Source organism: Lotus japonicus, chromosome 5 (assembly GCF_012489685.1).
Source record: "Lotus japonicus ecotype B-129 chromosome 5, LjGifu_v1.2".
Taxonomy (NCBI): Eukaryota; Viridiplantae; Streptophyta; class Magnoliopsida; order Fabales; family Fabaceae; genus Lotus; species Lotus japonicus.
In genome coordinates, this window is record NC_080045.1 from 56,417,743 (window position 1) to 56,445,644 (window position 27,902).

Genomic DNA, 27,902 nt, shown 5'->3' on the forward strand with positions numbered 1-27,902 from the left:
GTGAATCCGAACCAAACTGATCAAATCAAAATTGGATTGGTTTAGTTCAAGCTACTGAATTAGCATATTATAATTTGCAGAATAAAATACCAATGCTAGCTTTTTAGTTTTTACTATACACCTACGGGTTCACTTGAAAACTTAAGCAGTGTTAGTGTCATTATATTGTTGTCAATCGATAGAGATATCTCTTAATCTCTTACGAGATTACAATATTACATATCAAAAACGAGACTAACGAGGGGTAATAATTGTTTTTTCAAATCTCGGCTGATATATCGAGATATCTCTTAATCTCGTGTAATATCGCGAGATTACCACGAGATTACAAGATTAGCTTGTTTTGTTAAAAATGTCAAAAAATGTTTTGTTTAAGGCTATTTCAGTCATTTAACCCAAAATTTTTAGGGTTTTCACTCGTCTCAGTCGTTCTTACCACTCAACTCTATCGTTCTTTCCACTTCTTCTCTCATCTCTGCATGCGCAACCTTCACTCGACCTCTCGCGCGACCTACAGCGCAACTTCCTCCTCCTCCGATGCGGCTTCTTCCTCCTTTTGATGAAATCCATTCTGATGATGAATGGATAACTAAAGAGGTAGATGTAGAGGGGAATGATATTGATGGTCATGATGATATTGTGGATATCATTGAATTAGTTTAAGACAACATTGAGAATTTGGTTCTTGATCCTAATGTTGGAGGGTCTAAGTCTATCTCATCCGAGGAAGAACTTGATGGTGATGATGGAGATTATGATTCTAGTTGTTCTAAATTCGACGGTGTTGTAGGATTTTAAATTTGGATGACTAATGACTTATTTGTTCTTGTTTTAAGTTTATCCTAACTTGTATTGATGTTTTGTTAACTTGTTATGACTCATGTACCTTAGGTTTGAATATTTGGTAATTTTATGCATGATTTTAATTGTCATTGTTTAATAATTTGGATAAATGTTAGTACTATTAGTGTGACTTAATCATTATTATAGTTTTAAAAGTATTATTTTTACACAAGGTAATCTCTTACGAGATTACGTTACGAGATTACCTCCCCTCCACGAGATTATGTAATCTCTAGTGTGTTACTCTCGGTCACAATCTAGTTCTTCATGCACAAACTAAATATTTGAGCATGATATTTTCTTTTTCAAAGAAAATTAAGTACTAACCAAATCCATTATTGTCTCTCACATTCCAGCAAATGAACAAGTTGCATATGTACTGACCAAAGCTCTTTCTCAATCTCAGTTTCATGTTCTAAGAGATAAACTCAAAGTGTTCCTTACTAAAGTAAATACCATGAGTTTATGGGGGAATATTACTATATAGTTTATTCAGCATATGCTTTGATCATGAAAATGGCACTTCAGGGTATGTGAATTATTTATACACAGATCTTGTCATCCACTATCTCACCATGAATTATTTTACATGTAAGTGCAGCGATGGTGACTATTGTCACCATATATAGTCTATAGTTCTCGAGCACTGTTCCCATTCAATCTTTAGGCATATAGCAAATCTTGTGATTATAGTAGTAGTTTTTAATTGAACATGCAAAAATAATTTCCGTACACGCTTAATTTGTCCATATCTGCCTTAAGATATCAAATATCAAATCAATAAATAAACATCTTTCTAAAAGAATAGGCAAGTGCGTGATTTTTCCCTTTCAGATTTTTATTAACATTAATTGGTTTCATGAAAAGGGACAGGGGATTGAATTAAACCCCATTAGTTAGATACAAGCCGACAACTGAAAGAGACTTTTGTAGACTTGCTAAATCTTTATAGGATCAAGCAAGTGATGAAATTTTGAAATTTTTAACAAAAACAATGTGTATCAAATTAATGTTGTTTTTATGATTTTATCAAGAAGCAGTCCACTATAGGCAGCTGCCGCTGCTGATTCATGAAATTTTAGAAATCGACAAGAACATTCTAGCTAGAGCCAATAGAGTCTATCATGAAGCAAAACCCTATATATATGTGCCGTTTGATTAGCAGTGTTGCTATTAATTAGTATATCCAGGTAACGGATCAAGATTAATTAATTAATGTATGTGAAGATGAAACCTAATGAGGGTTTTGTTAGGATCAAGAATAACCCTTGTCTTTATCTTCATTTTAGACACATTCATACATTCTTTTTTGTTGTTAAAATCAGGATATCATTCAGCGACAACATTCACGTTTCATCACAGCTAACCACCGTGACACATTTCTACATTCATTGTGATGCCACTCCTCAAGATTTAGGGGTTGTCTAAGGTACACAACTTGTAACTTGTCGGCATAAGATTTGTCGCCATGTGAAATAGCTAGGTTTATAACTAGGAAAGATGATAGTAAAATTTTGGACAATAAACTAGCTACCAAATAGCTATAATTTACTATGTTTATAACTAATTCGCAGCTATTTGACAACTATGTAGTGATACACCGCCCGAATAAGTGGTGTATCTTAGACAACCCTTAAATGTTATCCAATATCAATGATTTGAACTCTTTATTATGTTTACTTTTTTCTTAAAACCATGGGATGTATCTTCTACTAATGAGGCAATATTGGTCAAGTTGGGTAAGATAATTATGAGCGATAACTTATATTTTTTCTACGAAGTATTGAATGTAGTTGGATTCATAGATACTCGAATCCAAGACTTTTTTTAAGCTAAAAGAACCTCACATTAATTGATCTACGCGCTTGGTGATTTTCTTCAACTACACTACAATCATAATTACTTAATTAACTTGCCTTCATTTCTTTATCTATTTAGCAAGTTCTTAATTTGTAGCTTATGATCATTGTACTACACATCCCAACGGCCAAAAGGTTCTTTAAATGCCAAGATATTGCGCCAGTCGTTTTGGCTAGCTACTTTAAAATCTTACAAACATGATCTATAAATCATTACAACCGGAAAAAAGGTAAAGATAAAGAGAATTTGAAAGGCATCATAACCCCACTAATTGTATTCTTTTTAGGGGTCACTAAAGCATTCAAAATGTTCATATAGATTTTTTAAAGGCAATGTAACTTTTCTTCTTCTTATTTGCTTTGAATAACAATGCACTTCTTCGTTCACCCTAGACAACCCATTCATAACACCCGAAACTTTTGAGATAGTGGCATATGAGATTGGCATGGAGACAAAGTTTCCACACTTAGCTTTTGCAGTCTTTAAGAAAAGAGAGAAAAACACACAATAAAGCTTTGATTGAATGGCTATGTTTCCTTTATATGTAGATCAAGGCCATGATCTCTTTTGAGTTCTCTCTTCTTTCTATTACAAGTGAATTTCTTTTGCATGAAAGTAAGGGATTTTTTCTTGGATCTAGAGCCTCCAATAATCAGTCTATAATTTTGGGCATCTCAATTCCAGACACATTCAGAGCATTATCTTGCCTTGGATCCTTCAAATGGATGGAGACAAACATAGATGGACACATAAAATTATTAGTGGGAGGATTGAAAGTGCTAAGAACATAAGAGATGACCAGTCAAAAAGAGAGGTTACCATAGAAGTTAACGAGAATGGGTGGAAAAAGTTAACCATGAAATGATGCAATGCTTGCAAAGATTTTTTGGTTCTTTTCCTTATTTTGGGCTTCCAAGTGAAGATTAAAAAGCAACCTAGGTGCTTTGGGAAAATAGAGACAAGAAGAATTTCACTTTGATCCCTCCTCTTTTGTTAAAGTTGTTTTCTATTTATTCAATGGATTTCCAGCTGAAAATTTAAGCATATCTTTTTTTTTTGGTCAAAAAAATATTAGCATATCAAGCAACATAATTTACACTTCCAAGGGATCATGCAGTCCCATGAACAGAGTAAAGATAAAACAGGCACAATTAGTCAGAAAACTATTTGGATGGGTTAGAAAATGGGTCTGGACTTGATCTCAAATTTGGGTCCTTGGGGTTTCGACTTTGGGTTGTGGGCCTGTTGTAGACCAATCCCCCAGTTCATAAAAAATGAACAAATTTTAGCCAAAACAAATGAACAAATTATAAGTAAAAAATGTTTTTCTAAACAAAGTCAAGTTTTCCTCTAGATGATGTTGCAAAAAATGTTTTTTGTCAACATAGACTGTGCTAGTTTGACCAGATCAAAATCACTTTATAGTTGCTGGATTAAATAAACGAAAATGATTGGTAGACATACACATTTCACAAGACATCCTTCAAACATACAATTTAACGGCGGTTTTTAGTCTCCACTAAATTTTGCGGAGGCTAGAAAACCATTGCTAAGTCATACATTGGAAGGGTGTCTAGCGAAATGTATATATCTATGCATACTCTTAATTAAAATGGGTGAATATGATAAAAGTGTAGTGCAATTCATTTATGCTAACATTCTACCACATTTTATTATTCCCTATAACATGAAAGTAAATTTGTCAGTGAGTTTTCACTACCATTCAATATGATGATTGAAATAATGTTTTTCCCAATCCATTTTCACTACCATCCTTATTCTTCTCTTCCCCAAGTGATTTCAAACAGTGGACTAGTGGACTGATGGAGCAGTGAACACCAAACTACCAGAAGTTCCATAAAGCAGAACACTTGAACACCATGCACACACAACAGGGTATGTCATTACTGTGCTTCTTTGAATTATATAAGGGATTTGGAACTACGAGTTCCACTAATTAAGTTCCATACAAAAAGTACCAATATCAAGTTTCATATACAGGCCGGTGTATACTAAAGCTAAAAATATCTTCATCTAATTCTAGCTATTCACACATTTGGGTCCTTCCCAAACCTCATAAACAGGTGTGTTGCCAGCATTGATCCTCTGCGAGTCATTTCTGCAACTCGTCCAAGCAGTGGCAGCTTCACAGTTTCTCTATTAGATATTGGTTTTTTGTCCCACCTATTTCATGTAAACATAAAATCAGTCACATGGGATTATTGTTATTGCATACATGTTAGAAATGTTTGTTTAACTTCTCTTAGAATTCGAAAACTTTACCATAAAAACTAGCTTAGAGGTGCGGATTGCACCACTCAATATAAAGGTTTATTTCAGTCATATCTCTAGTCAATGCGAGTCGTTGAAGAACAACTTGATATAAAAAGTTTACACATTAAGGTCCAAGGTTGGTTTGCAAAATTGTAACAACTACTATCTCAGAATGTCTTCCAAAGTTAGTGGTACTAGTCTTGAGTTCATGCTGAAAGCACGCATACTCTCTTCATGCACATGAAGATGCACCAAGTGGTATGGATAATTTTTACTATGACTAATTGAATAGATGTTCAAGATTAATGTTCAATTCACAGTCATGTACTCTTCAGTAGCAAAAATATGATGCTAGGACAGAATAAACTGCGAAATAGTTTCCTTTCAGTACAAAATGGAGAGTAAAATAGAATACTAAGAGGTGAAATTGAATCTTTGAAGTAACAAAAAAGAGGAATGCAAAAAACAGTGTCACAGAAATCAATACATACCAGTCCTCATGGCGAACAACTTTACCATCCTCAACATACAACTTGATTAGTGATACCATATCTATATCCTTCCCCAAGAATTTGTACTTTTGCTTATTGTCAATCTCTATCTGTTAGGCACATTCATGAATTTGGATCTTCCAGTAAGAGATCAAGCAAGCACTTGTACTGAACAGAACAAAAGATAGAAATTTCATATACTACAATAAGTCACAGCGGATTTACTAACCTCTCCTTTGCCTGGTGAAACCATATTTTCTTTAATACTGTACTCCACAATCTTTGACTCACTAAATATCTACAATGTATGGAAACAAAAAGTAGTTAGAAATTAGCTTAACATTCAGAAGAAACAAGAAGAATGAGAAGAGACACAATACAATTTTATCTAACATTCAATGAGTTATTACAGAAATAACTAATCTTCTAACATTAAAAAAGATATCTACTATTAAAAGATTCTTCTAATTTAAATTAAATGAAAAATAGATACTTCTTACTGTTTGATTACTATTATCACATGCCTGATGATCCACAAGCATGACACATGTCCTAAACCCTAAACACTAGTATAAAGAAACTGTTTTACATCCTTAACAAAAGTGTGTGTATGTTTTGACAGATAACCATGAGAGGTGAATCTCAATCTTCTGATGCTTGCAAGCACTTGAGTTTTATTATAGCTGCTTACATATCAAGACTTTCAGCCTATTATTCCTTGGGGAAGGACTCTATATAGATGCAGAGCAAAATCCAATAAGTTTGAAGCAAAATGAAGCAAGAGACAAAAAGGTGCATGAAGTAATGAAAACCTTGGGAATAGAATAGAATGCTGATTTGATCTGCTTCACCCTGCAGTATCAATATTTTAAGTTAAATACAACAATCCTTTCATGTATTTAGCAATTTTAAGTTTTATGTGGCAATCAAATACAGGGGAAAACCCCACCTGCAAGTTTTTTGGGGGTTTTAAAGTGTAAAGTCAGATTGAAAAAATAATGTCATAACAAGGACAATGACCAACTATGATTGCATGCAGCATAGCTTCACCTGTGAAAAAAACTATGCAAGTTTTTTTCTTCTAATGTTGTAAAATTTGACTGCATTTACTCCATGAGTTTCAGCATCAGGAAGCATAGACAACAAACAAACCATATTCTTTTACTGATTGAAATTCCACAAAAACCTTTGAACATAGATTAGTGATCACAGTATAAGATAAAGCAGAGCAGCTTGAAACCAATTTTTCTCATTAATTCACTTTCCAATGCAACACTAGAAACAACAATCTTGTATCTTCCAGTTGTTCAATAAACCAAATCCAAGTGTATAACACCTCATAAGAGTAAAAATGCATACCCATGTGCCTTCATAAGTGGATCTTCAAAGGAAGCATCCCGGGCATAGATTTCAAAATCTTGAGATGTTGCAGTAGACCCATACCTGAAATGCCATATTCAAGTCCTAAGTCCTAACAATAAGAATACAATAGTGGTTCAAATGGGAGATGTTAAGCACAACACAAATCATTCTCACAACCTAGACAATCACAATGATCTTATGTATGATGTCAAAGTCTTAATTTCCTAGCATAAACCAAACCAGAGCACACTATCAAGCAATTCACTCGTTATTTTCCACAAACTTACTTCATCAAAATATAATTAAATTATACTAGCTGATTGAACAGTCATGAAAGATTTAGAGTCGGTTAGTTTTGTCCTCAACTATAGAAATAAGTAACTCATTTCGTCTCATTGTTCCACGTTAAACTCGACGTGACACCACATTGAACTCAATGTGACAAATTCTAACTTCTCTCCTTGATACTTCTTCAATAAGGTGCACCAACACGAAACCAAACATACACTGATTGAGTTTAGCAATTATAATTGAGAAAATAATAATTAATTCAGAAAAAAAAAAGTCTATACTAGTATGATGAGTGTGATTCTAATGTTATAGTGATTCGAGTTGGATAGAGTACTGACAGACGAAGAAGGTGAGGAAGTATGTGATCAGCAAAACTCGTTTTGGCACCGGAATCGTAGGCTTCTTTGTAACTGGTTTCCGTCGCTTCAAATCAAAACAAAAACCATTAGCCACGATGAAGTGAATAATAATGAAGAAGAAAAATAGATAAAATTGATGAGTACCCATTGCAAACTTTCTCGTGAACCAAACAGGAAACTGGAGAAAGCGATGATGATGATGATGATGAGGTGTTTGTCTAAGACAATGTACGAGGTTCATTTTTAATTTATACAAGGATAAATTTAAATAGAAACGACTGCTAAAGAATTTAGATGAATGAAGAAATTTAAATTAATTATTTTATATTCTATTATACTATTTGTGCATGGCACCATGTAGCTCAACGTGGCCATGCCTCCTCCTCTTACTGTTCGATTCAAATAAAACGGCACCGGTCAGCTTCGTCGTTTACTAGTCCCTGGCAACGCGAGAGTACTCGGTGAATCATTTTGACGAGTATTCCAATACAATCTCACACTTACACGTATCACATTCTCATGCACCACCAACCATTTTGGAAATCCCCACACTTTTTTTTTTTTTTTTTTTGTTGAATGAAAATAGAGAAACGCTAACAACGCTCTTTTAAACACTCTATCAAACACTAACTTTGATATGTTAAAATGTCTGTCGGTCTCATTATTTTGGAAATGGGATCACTAATTAAGTGAGACCACACGAATTATTTTAACAAATTATAGAGTGAGTGTTTGAAAGAGTGTTGAAAAGAGAGTGTTGCTAGCATTTCTCATGAAGATATCAGAATTGGAAATGGGTTCGACCCATCGGATCAACTCACTTAACTGGCCAAGAGGGTTTGATTAGATGATTCTATTCTTGTCTCGTCCAACCCGTCCGATAGGGCAAGATAAGTTGACGAGCTTTTTTATTGAATGTTATCAACCATTCAAGTATGGTTGCATGTTATTCTCAATAAATGTCTTCCTAGGATTCAAAGACGAGCCTATTTTTTTGTTGAAAAAATATTTCTTTTACTTTTTATGTTGAGGGTTGTTTTAGTAAGGCGAACTAGGGGTATACATGGGTTGGGTTTGATGGATTTTGGTCAAAATAAAATCCGAACCGATCAAAATTGGCTGGGTTGGGTTGGGTTGGATTTCACGAATTTCTTCTTCGGACCCGATCCGAACTAACCCAACGAAGTTTGAATTGGGTTGGATGGATTTATTGGGTCACTATATTAAAATAATAATATATCTGAAATATTAAAAAATCTTGCAAAAATTATTATAAATTCAGAAAAAGTTATAAAAAGTACTAAATATGTTATAATACTAAATAGCATGAAAAAGACACAAAAAGTTATAGTAATAATACCACATAAATGACATATAGCCAAATATCTTGAAAACATAAAACTTCATTACCAAATGACATGAAACAATCTAATATAAATAGTATCTAAAAAGTGAAAAACAACACTAAATGTCATGTCATGACACTTAGAACTTAGATGTCTTCAACATGCCAAATAACTATATATAAACATGTAACAAATAACTACGAACAAATACTCTAAGTTCAAATATGACAAATAACTACAAATACTTAAGTCTCAAAGTTTCAAAAAATCATCACTCCGACACTAGCACTCCAAGTATGAGTAAAATTATAAAAATTATTATTATATGTATGAATTCTGGGTTGGGTTGGATGGATTTGAACTGAATCCGAAATCCGATCCGAACTTGGTTGGGTTGTAGTAAAATCCATCCGACTAACCTGATTGCCCGATCCAACCCGCATTTTTTCTATTGGATCGGATTGGGTTGGGCGGGTTCATTGAATTTACCCGGCCCATGTTCACCCCTAAGGCGAACTAACTCCTCAACTTGTCAAGCTACTGTTTTCTAGGTGGAGTCTACCGTGAAGCACAAGGCAAGTGGTGCACCGGTACGATATCTGGTCCTAACCGTTGGATGTATTGTTTATTTATTTAATGGTTGAGATTTTTTATTGGTAACCAGATAAGACAATTTAGTAAAAACTCCATTTGAGTCCCCAAAAATATGTTGTTTTTCATCCTCAGCAACCTGGTTTTACAAAAAAAAATCACTACCTTGTTTTTGGAAGAGGGTAACAAGATGTTGAAATTCATCACTAGACCCCTAGTAATTCATCTTCAAGCCTTGAATCTTTTGTCACTCAACAAGCTATTTAGATCAGTTCATAAGCTACTTAGTTAAGTTATTCCAACACTTGCATAAGCATTTATACTATAAGATAAACTCCGATAAATTCTTCCAAACAAACCTTAAGATAGCTACCAATCGCATTACTCTTGCCACCAATTGAAAGTGAAAGTTGTATTTCGTATTAGGTCCCCCTTTCCCTCCATTTCTATCCTAATGCTTTCAAAAACCAAAAAATGTTTTATTTAAATAACAATGCGCACAAATCAAATCTATAAAAACACAACTTAGCAAAATTTCAAAATGGAAATAACAGGAAAGGAATTACAAACCCCGGTCTAAATTTGACGAGAGGGTATTACACCAATCCCTTAACATATATAATAGCCCTCAAGATGAGTAAAATTTCATATAATTATATTCACTTGTATAAATAGTTACGCTTCAGAAAAATGTGGATGCTCTTAAGTAAACACTAGATACACATGGTTTGGAGACTAACACCTCACTCAAGAAAATGGAAATCAAAGGAACTATACATGAAATCTAAGAATGCAAAAACATTCACACTCTTATCAAAGATGGTGCAATACCCAATACCCAACTACCTTGTAAATATTTGTTTACCGCTTCGTTTCGCTCATGTTTTTTCCTTCAAAAAATTCTCCCAACATTCGATCTAGATCATCAGCTGTGTATTTGATGTACTTCTGAGGATTCTTTCCTGTCTCCACTAGCGCCCTGTAACATAGCAGGTTCCCAATTTTACATCATTGCAAATAATAGATAGCAATGGCATAATAGTGTTTTTTGAGTGAAATGAGATGAGCAACTTACCCAAAACGTTTCACAAATGACCTATATGCGGGCAACAAGACTTCAGCAACTGCAAGCCTAAGAGACTCTCGTAACTCGGAGTCGGGAACTGTCCACTGAGATTGTTTCTGATGGAGTTCCTCAAACATGACATTGAATTGCTTTAGCCTGAAAACACGATAAACATTGATGTGTCAAAAGTACAAAAACTACTTTCCCTAACAGGAAGTTTATACACGACTGGAAGGCTTACTTGTCTTTAACAATTGCTCTAGAAGCACCGCTACTATTTCCAGTTCCACCACCATCACCACCACCAGCACCACTCCCACCACCTGATGAGGTAAGGCCCTGAATAGATAGGCACTGAAGAATCTGCAAAGGGAAAGAATTGAAATTCAGCAATGACACAGTAGTCCTGAAATAATTACAAATCAGTGAAGGTAACTAGAACAGCACCTTCGCCCAAGCATTTCTTTTGTATTGATTAGCATGCTGTTGCACAACCCTTCTGTGCCGTTGTACCCAATCATCCCCTAGCAAATCCTTCGCTTCAGACCTAAAATAGAAGAGGATCAGGAGATTAATAACTTTGTGCCACCACAATAACACCATGATTCTGAAAAACTAAGAACTCCTATTAGGAGAATGTGTGTAAGGAAGAATAAGAGGAGAGCAGAGGATCACAGCCTCTGAACTCTGAAGTAGTAAAACTGTGTAATAGCTATCTAACTGAAAGCTACAGTTAGTAAGGATTGTAACAGCAATAAAAGCGAGGAAAGAGATGAGTAAAAGGGCATTGCATTTTTTAACAGAACTTGAGAGGGGCACTGGTCTCTCGAATACCAGTATCTATATCATTCTTCTGCCTAACAAGTTCTGTGACCTCATTGGTGCAGATTTGGGAATTACAATCATATCCACTTTAGCATCTTTTCAGATCCAGTTTCTATTGGATTCAAAGAAAGCAATAACCAATATATTTATAAGGCATACCTCCGAACTGATCTGACAATATAATGAATATTGTTCATGAGAAAAAGATGTGTCAATGCCTGGTCTCTATACTGCTTTGATTTACCATCTAGATTGATTTGCAAAGCTTGCATTATTCTCATTGTTACCGATGCTAGCTGGGAAGAATCATCTCCGCCTTCAATTTCTTGGAAGAGTTGCTTCAAGGTGGACCGGTAGCTGCAAAGATTTAAAGGATTCTGATCAGGTCAAATGTGTGAAGATATATGATGAAGATCATCAAAAAAATTATCCACACAGACACATATGAGAGAATACAAGCTAAATCATTATTCTTAACTAAAGAAACAAACTTAATTATAAAAAGTTATTTCTCTTAAATATAAAAAAAAAAACGGAAATGTGCGATTCTACAATTCCCACATAGACACGTATATTTTATAATATGAAAAATAATACTTAGTCCAAAATAGTAGGAATTCTTCAATTAGTTTAACACAATCATCAAGAGGATGGTTAAGTAACGAACTGACAAAGTTGAAGACAAAAAATAGCAAAATCTCGGAAAAACCGCAGCACAATACCACGCATAATTTTGCCAATTTAGAAGTCTTATTGTATCAAAGAGCTTGGGTTTGTACTTGAAGTACTTGACCCAACTGTTAGTAAATAGTATAAATAGGAGCAGAAGATTAGTATTTACACTGCTAAATAATTATGTCAAGTAGACAAGTACTACTAGAAAAAGGCGCAAGCCAAATAATATGGTACAAACAGTTGAAGATATTTGGGAAAATAAATGAAATATATTGAACTGTAAAAGAATATATTTTTAGAGAGAAATTTCGTTGAGGAAGAATAGAAGAGTAGAGTTATCACAAAGAAAATTACGAAGGAAACACCTAGAAAATAAGAGATTGATATGAAACAAGGCATGTCAATCTCTCAGCATAACGACAAATTATTATGTCTAGTATAGTATTCTAGCGCAAGCTACAGGAGCCCGGTAATAATACAATATAATCAATTGAAGATATTTGGGAAGATAAAGGAAAAATATAAGTTTAAACTGAAACTAAATTTTTTTGAGAGAAAATTAATTAAGGAAGAACAGGAGAGTTCAAAGTCAGACGACAAGCATACTTTCAAAAAAAATTGACTAAGGGTGTGTTTGTGAGTTGAGTTTTGGAGGGGAGGGAAGGGAAGAGGGAGGCTTATGAGAACCCTTCCCCTTACTTGACAGATTTTAATGGGGCGGAGACTTTAGGGTATTTCTAAAAACCCTCTCTTAGTTATATTTTTTAGTTCCTCCAAATTGGAGGGTTTTGGACTACCAAACAAGGGAAGGGCTTACCCTCCTTCCCCCTCTCTTGCCCTCCCCTCCTCTTCCCCCTCAAAGCCTTCCCCTCCCTTCTCCCAAAAATTCAACACACCCTAAAGAAACACCTAGAAACCAAGATATTGACGCCACGAAACAAGGCATGCTAATCTCTCTGCATGTCTAGTAAAGAAACACCACTAAAAAACTAGAAGTCCATGAGCAGAATAATGCAGAAATGTAAAATAAAATTAATAAATATATAATTATGTAACAAAAGATAATGAATCATGACTAACATCGGTCATTAATGAACTCAGCAAAAGATGCTAGAATTAATCTGATGATATGGCTGCAAAACTGGGATCAGATTAACTTACTCAAATAAAAACTTCACGTAGTTAATAACATAGCTTGTCAAAGGATGGACAGTTCCATCTGTAACTGCAGTCTTTGTAGCATCTTTCTCAACTGCTTCCTCAAAATCTCCAAAGGTTTCTTGGGCAGTTTGTGCAAGTCGTTTTGTCAAACTCATTGCAGCATCTTTTATTTCAGTGCAAGCTATACCTTTAAAAAGGGTTTCAATCTGCAAATTGCCAGGTGAAAAAGTTGATAACAAGATTATAACGCCATTGCAATAGGTCTTGTCTTTGTTTTACATACAAAACAACCACCCAAACCTACTATGCATCACAAATGTCAAACATTCCACATCCTTTCCTAATAACATCACTAATGGCATGGCTGATGAAAGATTCTATCAGTAACTTGAAAGTAGGAGAAACTGTATTATTATTTCTTAATCAGAGAATACAAAGGGTAATTACATTATATAGAAGAAGACTAATCCTAAATAAGGAAATAACTAATTATGTACACAATCTCCTAATAAGAGAATAAATCTCCTAATACTGAATATAATATTCTAATAATAATTCTTATATTAATTCCTTATTTACAACACCCCCCCTCAAGCTGGTGAATGGATATCTATCATTCCCAGCTTGCAAGTAAGCTCTCTAAACCGCTCCAAGGGAAGTCCTTTGGTGAGCACATCAGCCAACTGAAGTCCTGAGGGGACGTACTGTGTAGATATAAGACCACTATCCAATTTCTCTTTGATGAAGTGTCGGTCTATCTCTATGTGCTTTGTTCTGTCGTGTTGGACTGGATTGTGCGCAATACTAATGGCAGACTTATTATCACAGAAGAGTCTCATGGGAGCTTCATACTTTATTTTTAAATCATCTAGTATGATCTTCATCCACAACAATTCACAAACTCCTTGAGCCATGGCTCTGAACTCTGCCTCTGCACTTGATCTGGCAACTACATTCTGCTTCTTGCTCCTCCATGTAACTAAATTTCCACCCAAGAACATACAATATCCAGTAGTGGATCTCCTGTCAACAATTGACCCTGCATAATCTGCATCAGTATAAACCTCCATAGACAATTGCTCACTCTTCTTGAACAACAGACCCCTCCCTGGACTGGCCTTCAGATACTGCAAGATTCTATCCACAGCCTGTAAGTATCTCTCCTGTGGGTCATGCATAAATTGACTGACAACACTAACAGGATAAGCTATGTCAGGTCTAGTGTGAGATAGATAAATGAGCTTCCCCACAAGTCTCTGATATTGAGCCTTATCAACCCTAAGGTCCTCCTCACTACTTCCAATCTTGTGGTTTTGCTCTATCGGCACTCCCATGGGCTTACAACCCAATTTTCCAGTCTCTTTGAGAAGATCAAGGACATACTTTCTTTGAGATATGAAAATCCCTTGCTTCGAGTATGCCACCTCCATACCTAGGAAATATTTCAGCTTTCCAAGGTCCTTCATTTCAAATTGGGCTGCCAACTCTTTCCTCAGATTCTGCTTCTCAAGTTCATCATTACCTGCAATGATCATATCGTCTACATAGACTAACAAAAGAGTGAGTTTACCATTTCGAGTATGTTTGATAAAGAGGGTATGATCACCTTGGCTTTGTTTATAACCCAGAGACACCATAGCATTAGTGAATCTCCCAAACCAAGCTCGGGGTGACTGTTTGAGCCCATATAAAGCCTTCTTCAGTTTGCACACCCTATTTCTTCCTGAAGTAGGGTCATACCCTGGTGGAATCTCCATATACACCTCTTCCTCCAAATCTCCATGCAAGAAAGCATTTTTAACATCAAACTGTTGCAACTCCCAATCAAAGTGAGCTGCTAAGGAAAGAATGATCCTTACGGTGTTCATTTTTGCTACCAGAGCAAATGTCTCATCATAATCAATTCCATAGGTCTGGGTGTATCCCTTTGCAACTAGCCTCGCCTTATACCTGTCAAGTGTGCCATCAGATCGGTACTTCACGGTATATATCCACTTGCAACCTACTGTCCTCTTGTCATTTGGCTTCTCAACAATCTCCCAAGTGCCATTTTTGTCCAGTGCATGCATCTCTTCATTCATGGCTTGAATCCAGTTCTTATCTTTTAAAGCTTCTTGTACTGATGTAGGGACTCTAATAGAGTCAATAGCTGAAATAAAACTCTGATGCTGCACAGAAAGATTTTGAGTAGACACAAATTGGGATATAGGGTACTTGGCACAAGAACGTTTTCCTTTTCGTAAGGCAATAGGTAAGTCATCAAGGTTATGCTCATAGGAATTACTAGGCTCAGGGTTCGGAACACTTACCTCAGGATCAGATGGTTGGTCTTGTTGTTGGATCAGGACGGGTTTTACTTTCCGCTGGTACTTTATCCTGAACCTGTCAACATTATTTTGATCCGGTACTAGTTCAGGACCATTGTCATCATTCTGATCTGGTACTAACTCAGGACCATTGTCATCATTCTGATTTGGTACTTGTTCAGGACCATTGTCATCATCATCACTGTCCTCAGTGATAGGAATGGAGGAAGGCATCAAGGGCTCCTGTAGAAGAGGAATAACAGACAATTCTGGAGACTCAGCTTCCTGAGTATTCCCCCCCTGAAGCTGAGGATTGGGATAAAAAGACTCTGATTCTTGAAAAGTAACATCCATGGATATATAGACACGACGACTAGGAGGATGATAACACTTGTATCCCTTTTTATCTGAGGCATATCCTATAAAGATGCACTTAATAGCCCGAGGATCTAACTTACCCCGATGATGACCATGAACATGAACAAAGGCGGAACAGCCAAATACACGACTTTGAAGCCCTGACTTAATGGGCACTGACGGAAAGAAGCTAGTCATAACCTGCACAGGACTAACATTAGATAAAACCCTAGAAGGTAACCTATTAATTAAATAAGCAGCCGTTAAGACAGCTTCCCCCCAATAAAACTTAGGAACATTCATTTGAAAGAGTAACGCTCGAGTGATTTCAAGAAGATGACGATTTTTCCTTTCAGCAACCCCATTTTGTTGTGGGGTGTCAACACAAGTCAACTCATGAACAACACCATTTTTTGTAAGAAATTCAGAAAAATTCTTGTTAACATACTCTTTCCCATTGTCTGACCTTAACCTCTTAATAGGTTTCCCAAACTGTGTTCTAATCATGTGGAAAAAGTTAACAAATAATTGAAACACCTCAGACTTATCTTTCATAAGAAAAACCCATGTAATCCGAGTACAATCATCAATAAAAGTAACAAACCATTTTGCACCAGAAACATTAGAAATGGACGAAGGTCCCCACACATCAGAGTGAACAAGATCCAAAGGTTGAGCACATTTATTATTACTAGGAAGAAAAGTTGAACGATGATGCTTAGAAAACTGACAAACATCACAATGAAAAGATTCGACTGACACTTTTGAAAATAAATGGGGAAACATGGTCCTAAGAATACTAAAAGGGGGATGCCCAAGACGCTTGTGTCGCAACCATATTTGAGAAGTATTCCAGGACTCTGAACTCGTCTGATGACACTTGCTTTCCTCGTGCTGCAGACAGTATAACCCGTCCTGTTCCTTAGCAATCCCAATTATCTGTCCCGTGACAAGATCCTGAAAAACACCATGAGAGTGGAAAAAAGTTACTGCACAGTTCAAGTCTCGAGTGAGTTTATGGATGGACAAAAGATTGTTAGAAAGCTTTGGGACATGAAGCACACGCTTTAAGGGAAGAGATGGACTAAGGTGAATGTTACCACATCCCGTAATCTGGTTTTGGGATCCATTAGCAACAGTGATATAATGTTTTCCAGGGTAAGTGGAATAAGAAGATAAATGTGAGGGGTGAGGTGTCATATGATCTGTAGCACCAGAGTCAATAATCCAGTCATTTTCAGTACTCAAAGCATTAAGAGATAAGAAGGTAGAACTCTTACCAGTCATTGTGAGAGAACAAGAACCAGAGGGCTTACTCAATGAGTCCATAAAAGCTCTCAGACGCTCCAATTCTGCTTTGCTAAGGCTAGGAACATCTTCTGCTGGTGGTACAGGTGGGACTTCACCATCATTCTCCATGTCAGAAGCTGTGTGATTTGCACGCCTCTGCGGAGCACCTTTGGACTTGCTCATACGTGCAAGGACGTTTTCCCTTCCATAAAGTTTGAAACAGTACTCTTTGGTGTGACCAGACCTCTTACAGTAAGTGCAACGATCATCACGGTTGAAGCGATCGTCACCGTTAAAGCGATCATCACGGTTGGGGCGATCATCACGGTTAGGGCGTCCGAAAGAGGTGGATCCTTTTATGGGACCCTTTCCAGAGGCTAAGGCTGAACCATCAACTGATTTGTCTTCCACCATCACTGTCCTCCGAGTTTCTTCACCACGAACTATAGAGAACACCTCTGAGAGAGAGGGGAGTTGCTCTTTACCCAAAATTTGGACCCGAATCGGATCAAATTCAGAGTTAAGCCCAGAGAGAAACTTAAAGATTCGCGCTTTTTCAATAAACTTATTCAATGTTGTGGAGTCAGAATCACACTTCATCTTCAGATTTTGATACTGATCTAATTCAATCCAGAGACCATTCAAGGTCCCATAGTAATCTGTCACAGAGAGAGTTCCTTGCTTAGAATTGAAAACTTTATTTTCCAATTCATAACAAGCTGAGAGATCTTGTTTCTTAGAGTATGCTTGTGCCAGATTATTCCAAATCTCTTTGGCAGTAGGGAAAAACATATAATTCCGGCTAATTTCCGGAATCATAGAGTACCAAAACCAGGTCATAATAAGAGAATTCTCTTCACGCCATGTGTCATATTGTGGATCAGTTTCAGCTGGGGCTGTTTCTTCAATATAACTGATTTTCTTGCGACTTATGAGAGTGTGACGGACGAGCTCGGACCATTGGAGGTAGTTGCGCCCATCCAAGCGAAAGGAACCTTGTAATACCGGGAGATCTTTGTGGGTCAAAGGTGGAAGAGAGACCCCTTTCACTCCAGAAGTGAGTTTCTCCTTAGGTATGGGAATCTCGTCTCCAGACATACTGAGAGATGTTACTGTAGAAGGGAAATAAGAGGAAAATAACAGAAACAGAGAAGATTGCACTCTCCTTGAATGGAAGAACCAAAGGCTTCTTAAGAAAAAACACCAACAAAGTGAGGAAACGACCCTCGGAAACAGGACCAGAAGGCACGGGGAACCCTCTCTGTGCAATCGCAATCGCAGTCAGGAACAGAGGTTGGCAGGCCGGTGATGAAGAGCACAGGCCTCCAAACAGTATAAGCCAACAATGGCAAAACAGAAAACGTTACCAGATAAAAGGGCCGTAATAAGACGGCTAGGGTTTTTTTTTTTCGCAGAAGCAGAACTCCCAAGATCGGGAGCTCTGATACCAACTTGAAAGTAGGAGAAACTGTATTATTATTTCTTAATCAGAGAATACAAAGGGTAATTACATTATATAGAAGAAGACTAATCCTAAATAAGGAAATAACTAATTATGTACACAATCTCCTAATAAGGGAATAAATCTCCTAATACTGAATATAATATTCTAATAATAATTCTTATATTAATTCCTTATTTACAACAGGTTAAAAGTAAAAACTGCTGTGGATGAAACTAACAACCGACCCACTCTAATGAGAGAATTATAATTTTTTAATGGGTCATGAAATAGCCTCTACATGTGGGCTGAAGTACCAGTCAGAGGCTCTTATATTTACTAATAGTTTTTTTTTCTAACTCATGAATGTTCAGAAGTGTTCTCTCTCCAAATCATCCATATCTCCTTAAAGATTTGAAAATGGAAATTCTATAATATAAATTTTTTACTTAATATTTCAGGATAAAATGAATTCATAAGTGAAAACCCATAGTTGAAGTTCCTTTCCACAGTAGTCAAAAGTAATAGAAGAACTATAAAAATGTCAAACTTAAGGCAGAGTGAAAAGCTTAAGTATAGGAATGCAGTAATCATGATAAATACCATGACTAGAGTGACATGGAAATTCAATATTCATATTCACACAAAGAGGCACAAATGTCTGTCTATCCAACAATAGATATTTTTTAACGAAAACAATATAAATGAGGCCGCTTACTACTCCCACAGACAGCTAAAAAGGAAACTATAGATATGTTTCTAATCCTAGTAAAAAATCAGTGATATGATATGGCCCAGTGACAATATCATGATAGATACGGTTATGTCCGCATTGACTATTACATATAAAATAGAAAATTACATTGACCCCATAAGATTTGTGATAGCAGCAAGGTTTATGATAATACTTGTCAAAAGCCATACCTCGGAGTGGAGCTCTTGCATTATTTCATACATGTCCAAAAGTACAAATAACTTTTCTGGGGATCTCTTGCTTTTGGCTATTGCTTCTCCGAAGCTAAGTAGCATAGAGACACTGTTTGTAGTAACCTCTGCAAAACACTGTTCACTGAGTGCATCGAAGCCTTCAAATATCTGATCACAAACTTTCCTCTCACCAGCAAATAGCAATTTCACCTGTTCATGTAAAATCATACATTTAAACCAAATAAAAAAAAAAGTATGAGAAAACACAGCATGAATTCTATAATCTTCTTACTGCTATTCGCATGAAGTGAATCCAGTTTCCAATTTTGGCTTCCAAAATCTCCCATTGTAGCTTTTGAACATCATCTTTGTTGAGTTTCTCAACTCCAAGTTTTTGGAGGCTTTCTTCCAATACATTAGAACGGGCATCTCTACACAATATTAATGATGATTATCAGAATTAAATTGCAGTAGTAATATTAGTCATTGTTGGAAGTGTGTTTTATCTACCTTGATGTTAGGTGTCTAGGTTCATTGTATCTAAAATAGTCAACCCAAATCATCTAATTATTGAAACTTGGAAAATCAAGATCCATGAAATAATTACCGAAGTATTATATGTGCAGATCATTGGGTGCAGTTGAAAAACACAGTTCAGCACATGCAAGGTTTTCCTACTCTCAACATGATATAACAACTTCTAAGATCAAGTGGTCAAGAGCTCTTTCATGAACCAACTACCCCAAAAGCTAATGCAATTAGGTGAAGATACATGAATGATTTTATCTAATATCTCTAACCCACCCTGTGATGTCATGAAGCATAAATAATACATAGACTCGTCCATCTTGATCTGAAATTCAACATTTTTATAATAGATTCAGAGCAGCAATAAACTCTAGACCACTTGGTCAGAGGTTTTGTTACCATGTTGCAAGAAGAGAGAAACGAGAGACATGTGTAGGAATCTGTGTGCCTAAACTAAATATAAGAGCTGCATTATACAGACTGGGAATAGTTAAACCATAAAATGCAATTATTTTTCTTAGACTTTGGGCTAGGCCTAACTACCACAAAAGCTAGGTTAGGAGTGAGAGTTGCACGACCTTTTTTAAAAACTACTTTGTCCATATCTCTAATCTATGTGGGATCTTGATACACCTTCACGCCTAGGGCTAGATATATGGAGCGTGAAGTTTGAAGGGTTGGACATTTGCCAATGACCCATTAATGGGTGGCCTAACAAACAGACAGTCATGATAGGCTCTGATACCATGATAAGAAAAGGTGTGAATATGGACTCCTACATTGGTTAAGAATGGACTAGTTGAAGACAATATAAGAGATGACCCACATACCCAACATCTTAAGGTTTTGGGTGATGTGGTGTCTGATTTTCTTGGTGGTCTAGTTCATTAGCCTATTGTTTCTTTGGGCTCCCCTTGTCTCCCCAACAAGTGAAAAGCTTAAGTTGTAGGGTTAAGGACACATGAAAGGTTCTTATAATTATATTTCTAGCATGCCCCCTTATGCAAGAGTCTATTGGGATTGAAGCGTGAAGCCGTGAAGAATACACAATCGCACCTACCATGTGCTGAATTTCTTTTTTTCCATTAGAATCATTGGGGGCAACAAGGATTGAACTCTAGATCACTTGGACATAAAAGCTCTAATACCATGTAAGAATTTGGGTTAGGCCTAACTATACCCCAAAAGCTTAACTCAAGTCAAGAGTGATGATTATTCTAACCTTTATAAAGAATATTTGACCATATCTCTAGTCAATGTGGGACCTTAACAATTTTAATTACTAAGATTGCATGATTCCTATAAAATGCACCTAGACATATTTACATATTTTCCCATAGACACTATGAAATGGTCAACCATGAAACACATTGTGTCTGGCCCAAAATGATATTCATTCTAGGGGAAATAGTATTCAATTTATAGCTCAAATAAATCACTACTCAATTTAGCATGATAAGGACCACTTCTACCAAAAACTTCAGCTCTTAGGCCCATTAACAACTTTATACGTCAATAAATTACTTGGAAGTTGGAATAAATCTCCAATTAGTTATCCTTGATTTTAGGGCTGACACTTTCTTAATTCACAAGATTTTTGTTATTAGTCTCCTACACCCTTAACATCCTTCAACATGGTGAAATTTTAAATATCAAATATAGATTTCTGCAGCAAAGCAATTTCTAGTTTTCCTCCTACAATGTAACAAACAACTAAACAAAGAGCATTACTTGTATATTTTGAGTAACTGTTGTCGATGACCAGCTTCAATCATTTGCTGAGCTAAATCATGTAGCAATGGCAAAATTCTTGGTGGTATAAGAGCAGGAGGCGTGTATACAACAGCATCAGCATTATTTTCAGAATGAGAATGGTGATTAGAAGGATTCTTGGCACTAGGATCACCCTCATGGCCAGGTGACCCTGACGAAGGCCGCATTGAGTTTGGGAGGCAATCAAAGAGGCGCTCAGGTTCCACGGGTTTGCTGTAATCACAGAAAATAAAAGAAAATTTCATGGTAACATGTATAGGATTTTCACAAAGGAGGGAAAAAAATCACATGTCCACTAAATATTCATGCTAAAAAGGGAAAAGGTCAGATATATGTATACCTCAAGAAAACCACTATCCGTTTATTGGGAGAATCATCTCCCTAAATAATTTGAAGATATTTCCATGATAAATAATATCAAGGAAACCATCATGCAACTAACAATCTAATAACCATCTAACATCATGCAAAAAACTTCAAAGTGCATTGGACTTAATAATTTTTTGTAACATCATATATATATAAAAAACTAAAAATGATGAGAAACATATCCAATGATGTTAGAGGTTTGCAGCGAGCAGTTGGAGGAACCAACTATTACACAGGTTGCTTTTTGTGTTTAGCATTAAAGATTAATTTGTCCGATGAAATGCCATTTTCGTGACAGTCGGAAGCAGAAACATCGATGATTATTGAGTTCATGCAAGCATATTTCATCCAGCATGCCAAAAGGTGAACAACATTAAGCACAGAAATACAAACCTGTAAGATAATAATAACTGCTTAAACTCATCCTCTAGTTTAGCAACAGCTTTAGCTAGCAAACTATTAGCATGGCTGGCAACAGCATCACTGCTCTTAAAACTCTTCTTACTGCCAAAAAATTTGATGTTGCTTCTCAACGTAGCAATTGCTTCAAGATAGTTTTCCAGGTCTTCATGTGGCCCTTTAAGTATTGTGGTCTCTGCCTGTATGACGGATTAATGAGAACAATGTAATGGGGGTGAAAAGAACATGAGGGAAGAAATGATAAGTATAGCATGTATCCATACAACATATCTTACAAAAAGAAGAAGAGAAGTAACGAAGGTGTCGTCCAGCTACTCAATTTTTTTTAAGTATGTGGACATGAAATACTCAACCTCTTCCAAACGATTTTGATTTTGACAATTAGGCAAATTAAAGTTTAAATATGTGACCAACAACCCCTTGCAGTTTCAACTTTTATAATTATCCACGTGGATTTGTCTACCAATTACCGTATGTTGAAAGTTTTAAGTGGTTTAATAGTTAAAGTTGAAACCATAAGAGATTAATGACCAATATTGAAAATTTAAGTAGGTTGGTAGTCAAAATTGATTTGATTATCAAATGATAAAGCCTGTGGCATCTAATTACAGCTACAGGTGTACAAAGGTTGAGACTTAAAAGACTGCAATCCAAAAAACAATCTCTAGAATTCATGAGGTTTCATTACAAAATATTGATACGTAAAATTTCTAATATATAAAACCCAAACCCTGAATCTGAGAAAGAAAGGAGACTTAATTTTATTCAAGACAAAAATAAATTATATATTAGTGCTAAAATAGTATAGCCGATCAAATGACACATGAGTCAGGCCTTCACATTGCAACTGGCCAAAACAACATAGATAATAGACAAGCATCCTTCGGCTAGAAAAGATAATGGGAAAAAAAAGCTAAAATGGAACTAACCAGCATTGCAACTACAAGAACACATAAGAAACAAGGAAAACCGAGCCAGGCATAATTTTTCCTAAAAAACTTTACTTGAATTAACAATACTCTACATCCTACATTTTGTGATTGACAACGGACAGCAAAATCGATTTTCTACTTTCCATTAATCAATACGGGCTCATTTAATCTAAGATAAACAGAGAGCTATCTCGCGCGAAATAGATCACGGCAGTTGAATCAAATAGCATAAAATCAGCATACAAGCTAGTAAAACCACGGTTACTACAAAACCAACCTGACGATAAGAAACAAGGAAAACCGAGTCATGCATAATTTTTCCAAAAAAATTACTTGAATCAACAATACTCTACATCCTACATTTTGTGATTGATAACGGACAGCGAAATCGATTTTCTACTTTCCATTTATCAATACAGGCTCATTTAATCTAAGGTAAGCAACGAGCTATCTCGCGCGAAATAGATCACGGCGTTTGAATCAAATAGCATAAAATCAGCATACAATCTAGTAAAACCACGGTTACCACATAACCAACCTGGCGATATTGATCAAAGTGAGCCAATATAACCTCAGCAGCCTTCAAAGTCTTGTCAATATTCTCATGAGCTTTCCTAATGGAATGAGTTCTAATCTGCAAACCCAAATGAAAAGATCCATCATTCAACAATCACAGAACAACACAACAGCCATAAATCCACAAACTCCCTCCAGATCCCCAACATAGGTAGAACAACCCAGATGGCAAAACCCAAAATTTCATTGGGACCAAGTCAAAGCCAAGTCAATCCATGAAAAAAGAAAAAACCCATATCCCAAAATCCCATTTTGAAACCAACTAAGGCAAATCCGCTACCGAAATTCATCATCATTACCTGGGTTGGACGCATGGCGGTTTCAAGAGCAGAGAGACGGTGGTCAAAGGAACCGAGGATGGTGACAACGTTGTCTGTGATGGTTTGGCTCTTCTGCAAGGACTCTCTCATGATGGCTGCTTTTTCACTGAGCAAATCAACAGCTCCCACTGCAATTCCCATCTTGTTTCGTTGGCTGAGACAGAACCAGAAGAAGAACACAGAGAGAAGATTGACGAAACCAGAAGCTATTGTTGTTGGTAGTGTTTGATTTTCAATTGGTAGAAGCTGTGTGTGGTGTTAGAATGGTCCCACAGTGCCAGTTTGGGGAGAACATTGGATTTGGTAGACTCAGACAGGGTGTTGGCTTCGGTGTGACAGTTAAAAACTGAATCACCGTGGTCCAGTTAAATTTCAACCGTCCGATATAATATTAAAAAAATAAACGGCATGGATACAATCACTTTTAAATGTGCATTTACATGAGTACCCCCTTCTTTCTCTTGTTCTTTTCGTTCTTCTCTTTCTCTCCACTCTCCAGCCATGTCCACCACACCATGTTTGCTGTCTTCGACGCCGGAGTAGGTTGCAGGTTGGTGGCTGAGTGAAGAATCAGAGGAGGGGCTGCGCGATTTGGTGAGACAGTAGAGTATTGGGCGACGAGGAAGCGGCACAACAATCATGGTTGGACTCATGATTTCCGGCCATCGTTGCTGCTAAGAGGTCGATTATTCCGGCACGGCGGTGACAATAATGAATCTGTTGTTGATCAGAGGAGCTTGTTGGTGGTACCAGACAAGGTGCAATGATGCAGATCATTCATGATCAATTGTTCAGAGCAAGCACCAAAACAAGCTCAAAACGCATACCCACAAGCTACAAATTAAATGAAGTCGATTGAACCAGTGCAAGTAAACATTGATAATCAAGGGGAAGAGATGAAATTTTTGTACACTTGTGAAGTGGGAAAATGGTAGAAGTGCGAAATTGATTATCTTTCTGAGAATGCAGGGAAATTAGGTTGAGGATCAGAGAAGAGCAGAGGCAGATCAGAGTGTGAGAGGAAGAAGGATGGGTATGGAATTTTTGATATTATGACAGGGTAGTTTTGGACTTTCATGTTAATTCGTCAGTGTTACACCGTGTGTCACTAATCCAACAGACTCACCGAATCCTTCGTCCTCAGACAGAGAGGTTCATGTCATACATTTGACAGAGTGTGTCTCTTTTAGCAAAAGTTTGGTGGTCTATGAAATAATTATTGAATTATCTTGTATATTTTTATTAGTATTTTTTAATGGGGAAATTAAACAAAAAAATTATTAGGATGAAACATCTCTAGATAATAAAGGAACAATTGTGTTCATGGGAGTCTCTAGAGTCAATGCTGCTCGAATCACATTGCATGCTAGCATTCAAACCGGGAAGGTAATTTGCGGGTCGTTAGCTTTATAAGGAATACGACAAAGGCGAATATCTCAGTACCGCGAAATAGGAAAATGGGTATCAATGAAAATACTAGCACATGCATATTTTTATTAGTATTTAAGGAATTTTTCATAGGAACTTCTCTAAATAACAAAGTACAAGGACAACGGTGTTCATGGGAGCTTCAAGACTAGTCAAATCGCATTGCAAGGTAGCATTCAAACTGACAAGGCAATATGCAGGCTATTAACTTCACGATGAATATGACGAAGAAAATGAATATCCTGGAAAGAAGAAAATGAATATCTGTGAAAATACTATCACATGCAAATTTTTATTAGTATTTAAAACACTTTTTTCAATTTTTTATATTAAATATATAATCATTCCTTAATATATAATTTTTTACAAAATATAGAAAATATTTATATCTCGCATTTACAAGTTTACAGACAATGTGTTGATAGTGATGGAGATTCTTTCTTATTTTACCCAAAGGGGACCGTTCTTTCTAAAACTACACTGACATAAGCTCCTGCCTTCGCGTTAGTAAGCTAGCTTTGTAAGCTAAGCAAGCTTGGTTCTCAGACATGTAGCTTTTAGGCATTGAAACGTGGCCGGAAAGCGTGAACGATAACATGAGTCTTTGAGGAAAGAGTAACCTGGAGCGATCTCGTACTAAACGAAACAACTTTCACTTTCCATAATAACAAAAAAAAGTCATCAACCGCCTTTGGAGGAAAGCCAGATGGGGTCTCAATGAGTTTACAAGATTGAATGGTCAATTATCTTTCGGACCCTCAATTCGATTGTTTTCCAAGAATGTTGAGTCGGGTAGGGAAAATAAATATGTGTAAGTGATGACACCAATTTGAACATCATTAAGTTATATATTAGGAGAAACTGCCGCCAGCGACAGAATTAGGAAAATTATTAAGGAGAAAACAAAAAATTCATACATGTGGATAATCTTTACTGTAATTATTTTTATTAATAGCCATAAAACTCAAATACAAGTTTACAATGGCAACTTATTAGCTACAAAACTCAATTAAAGAACCACATAGCACCTTACTTCTGGTGATTCATATCTTAAAAAATATCAATACGAAGAAACATATAAATTAAAAAATGGTTGCAGTTGCTCAAACAATACAAAAATCAAGAGAAAATTATTGTTGTTCAGGACAAAAGTAAATAAAAAAACAAGAGAAAATAAAATTAAAAAAATGGGACCATGACAACAAGACCATTGACCACTCAACTTCGAACGGTTTACGCCAATGTATGTGGTGAATCAAGTGACATATGAGACTATGATTGTTCAAGGAAGGTCTTAAAGTTCTTAATAGATCTCCATGTCGCACTTTGTTTGCTTAATCTTTGAAATGAGTTTTTTGTTGAAAAGTTTGATGGCATGAAGTATGACCTAAGAAGAGGATAAGAAGTGTACTACACTGTTAAGATTAGGGGCTTGTCATCAAGTTGTGAATTAGTTGGTGATCAAAGAATAAAATGATAACCTCTGATTGTAATAGTTGTGGGTCCAAATGAGAACTCCAGTATGTCGAGCTTTATTGACTTCTATTAGTCCATTAGTTATCCAAATAAACTAATTTATATAGTTTTCTCCTCTAGTGAGCTCTGCTAGGGTTTAAACCTCTTAGGGTTTTAGACTTAACAGAGTGTGGTACTAGGAGGTGTTTTCTTCTCTAGTTCAGCTAGAGGTGTGTTCTTCTCTGGTTCTGCTAGAGTTGAGTTTCCCTTCAGGAGGGCTTTGAATACCGTGAGCTAGGTTTCTAAAGATACGGAAGCAAGAGTGGAAGAGCAAGACCGAGAAGAACAACAGCAGGGTCTGGAGGGTATTACTCTAGATCTACACATAGATGAAGTGGAGAGCGAAGAACTTGCTAAGAGAGCAATAGTAGGTAGGATTATGTGCAGGAAATCGCTGAATAAATCAGCTATGAAGAACCTAATCCAAAAGCTCTGGAATAGCTCTGAAGGCTTGCAGATCTCAGATATGGGTACTAATACTTTCCTTTGCACTTTTGGAGATGAGTCCCAAGCCAAAAGGATCATGGAAGGAGCACCTTGGCATATCCTGGGGTGCTTATTCAGCTTACAACACTA

The 27,902-nt window shown here is 36.3% G+C and overlaps 2 protein-coding genes across 2 annotated transcripts; both read right to left on the reverse strand.

Annotated features, from left to right (window-relative positions):
- Positions 1 to 4,602: 4,602 nt before the first annotated feature.
- On the reverse strand, positions 4,603 to 7,787 carry LOC130721077 (uncharacterized). The gene is made up of 7 exons (XM_057571808.1): positions 7,625 to 7,787; positions 7,460 to 7,544; positions 6,828 to 6,911; positions 6,281 to 6,320; positions 5,698 to 5,766; positions 5,469 to 5,578; positions 4,603 to 4,887 (listed from the first exon to the last, which is right to left on the reverse strand). Exons 1-7 carry the CDS (start codon positions 7,719 to 7,721, stop codon positions 4,752 to 4,754), a joined length of 621 nt encoding a protein of 206 aa, XP_057427791.1. The 5' UTR covers positions 7,722 to 7,787; the 3' UTR covers positions 4,603 to 4,751.
- A 2,207-nt stretch (positions 7,788 to 9,994) lies between these two features.
- Positions 9,995 to 24,666, reverse strand: LOC130716889 (exocyst complex component EXO70A1-like). The gene is made up of 12 exons (XM_057566922.1): positions 24,363 to 24,666; positions 24,026 to 24,121; positions 22,529 to 22,734; positions 21,725 to 21,979; positions 19,758 to 19,896; positions 19,463 to 19,675; positions 13,145 to 13,350; positions 11,468 to 11,665; positions 10,931 to 11,030; positions 10,725 to 10,846; positions 10,493 to 10,639; positions 9,995 to 10,396 (listed from the first exon to the last, which is right to left on the reverse strand). Exons 1-12 carry the CDS (start codon positions 24,522 to 24,524, stop codon positions 10,279 to 10,281), a joined length of 1,962 nt encoding a protein of 653 aa, XP_057422905.1. The 5' UTR covers positions 24,525 to 24,666; the 3' UTR covers positions 9,995 to 10,278.
- Positions 24,667 to 27,902: the final 3,236 nt, after the last annotated feature.

Bases quoted from the DNA above. Each gene is read 5' to 3' on its own strand.
- LOC130721077 (XM_057571808.1), bottom strand. From the start codon at position 7,721: ATGAACCTCGTACATTGTCTTAGACAAACACCTCATCATCATCATCAT. The intron at 6,321-6,827 runs GTATGCATTTTT...TTGATACTGCAG, and splicing joins CCACTTATGAAGGCACATGG to GGTGAAGCAGATCAAATCAG. The intron at 5,579-5,697 runs GTTAGTAAATCC...TGTGCCTAACAG, and splicing joins TTTCACCAGGCAAAGGAGAG to ATAGAGATTGACAATAAGCA.
- LOC130716889 (XM_057566922.1), bottom strand. From the start codon at position 24,524: ATGGGAATTGCAGTGGGAGCTGTTGATTTGCTCAGTGAAAAAGCAGCC. The intron at 21,980-22,528 runs GTTTGTATTTCT...CTGTGATTACAG, and splicing joins CAGTTATTATTATCTTACAG to CAAACCCGTGGAACCTGAGC. The intron at 13,351-19,462 runs GTATGGCTTTTG...GGCAATTTGCAG, and splicing joins TGCAAGAGCTCCACTCCGAG to ATTGAAACCCTTTTTAAAGG.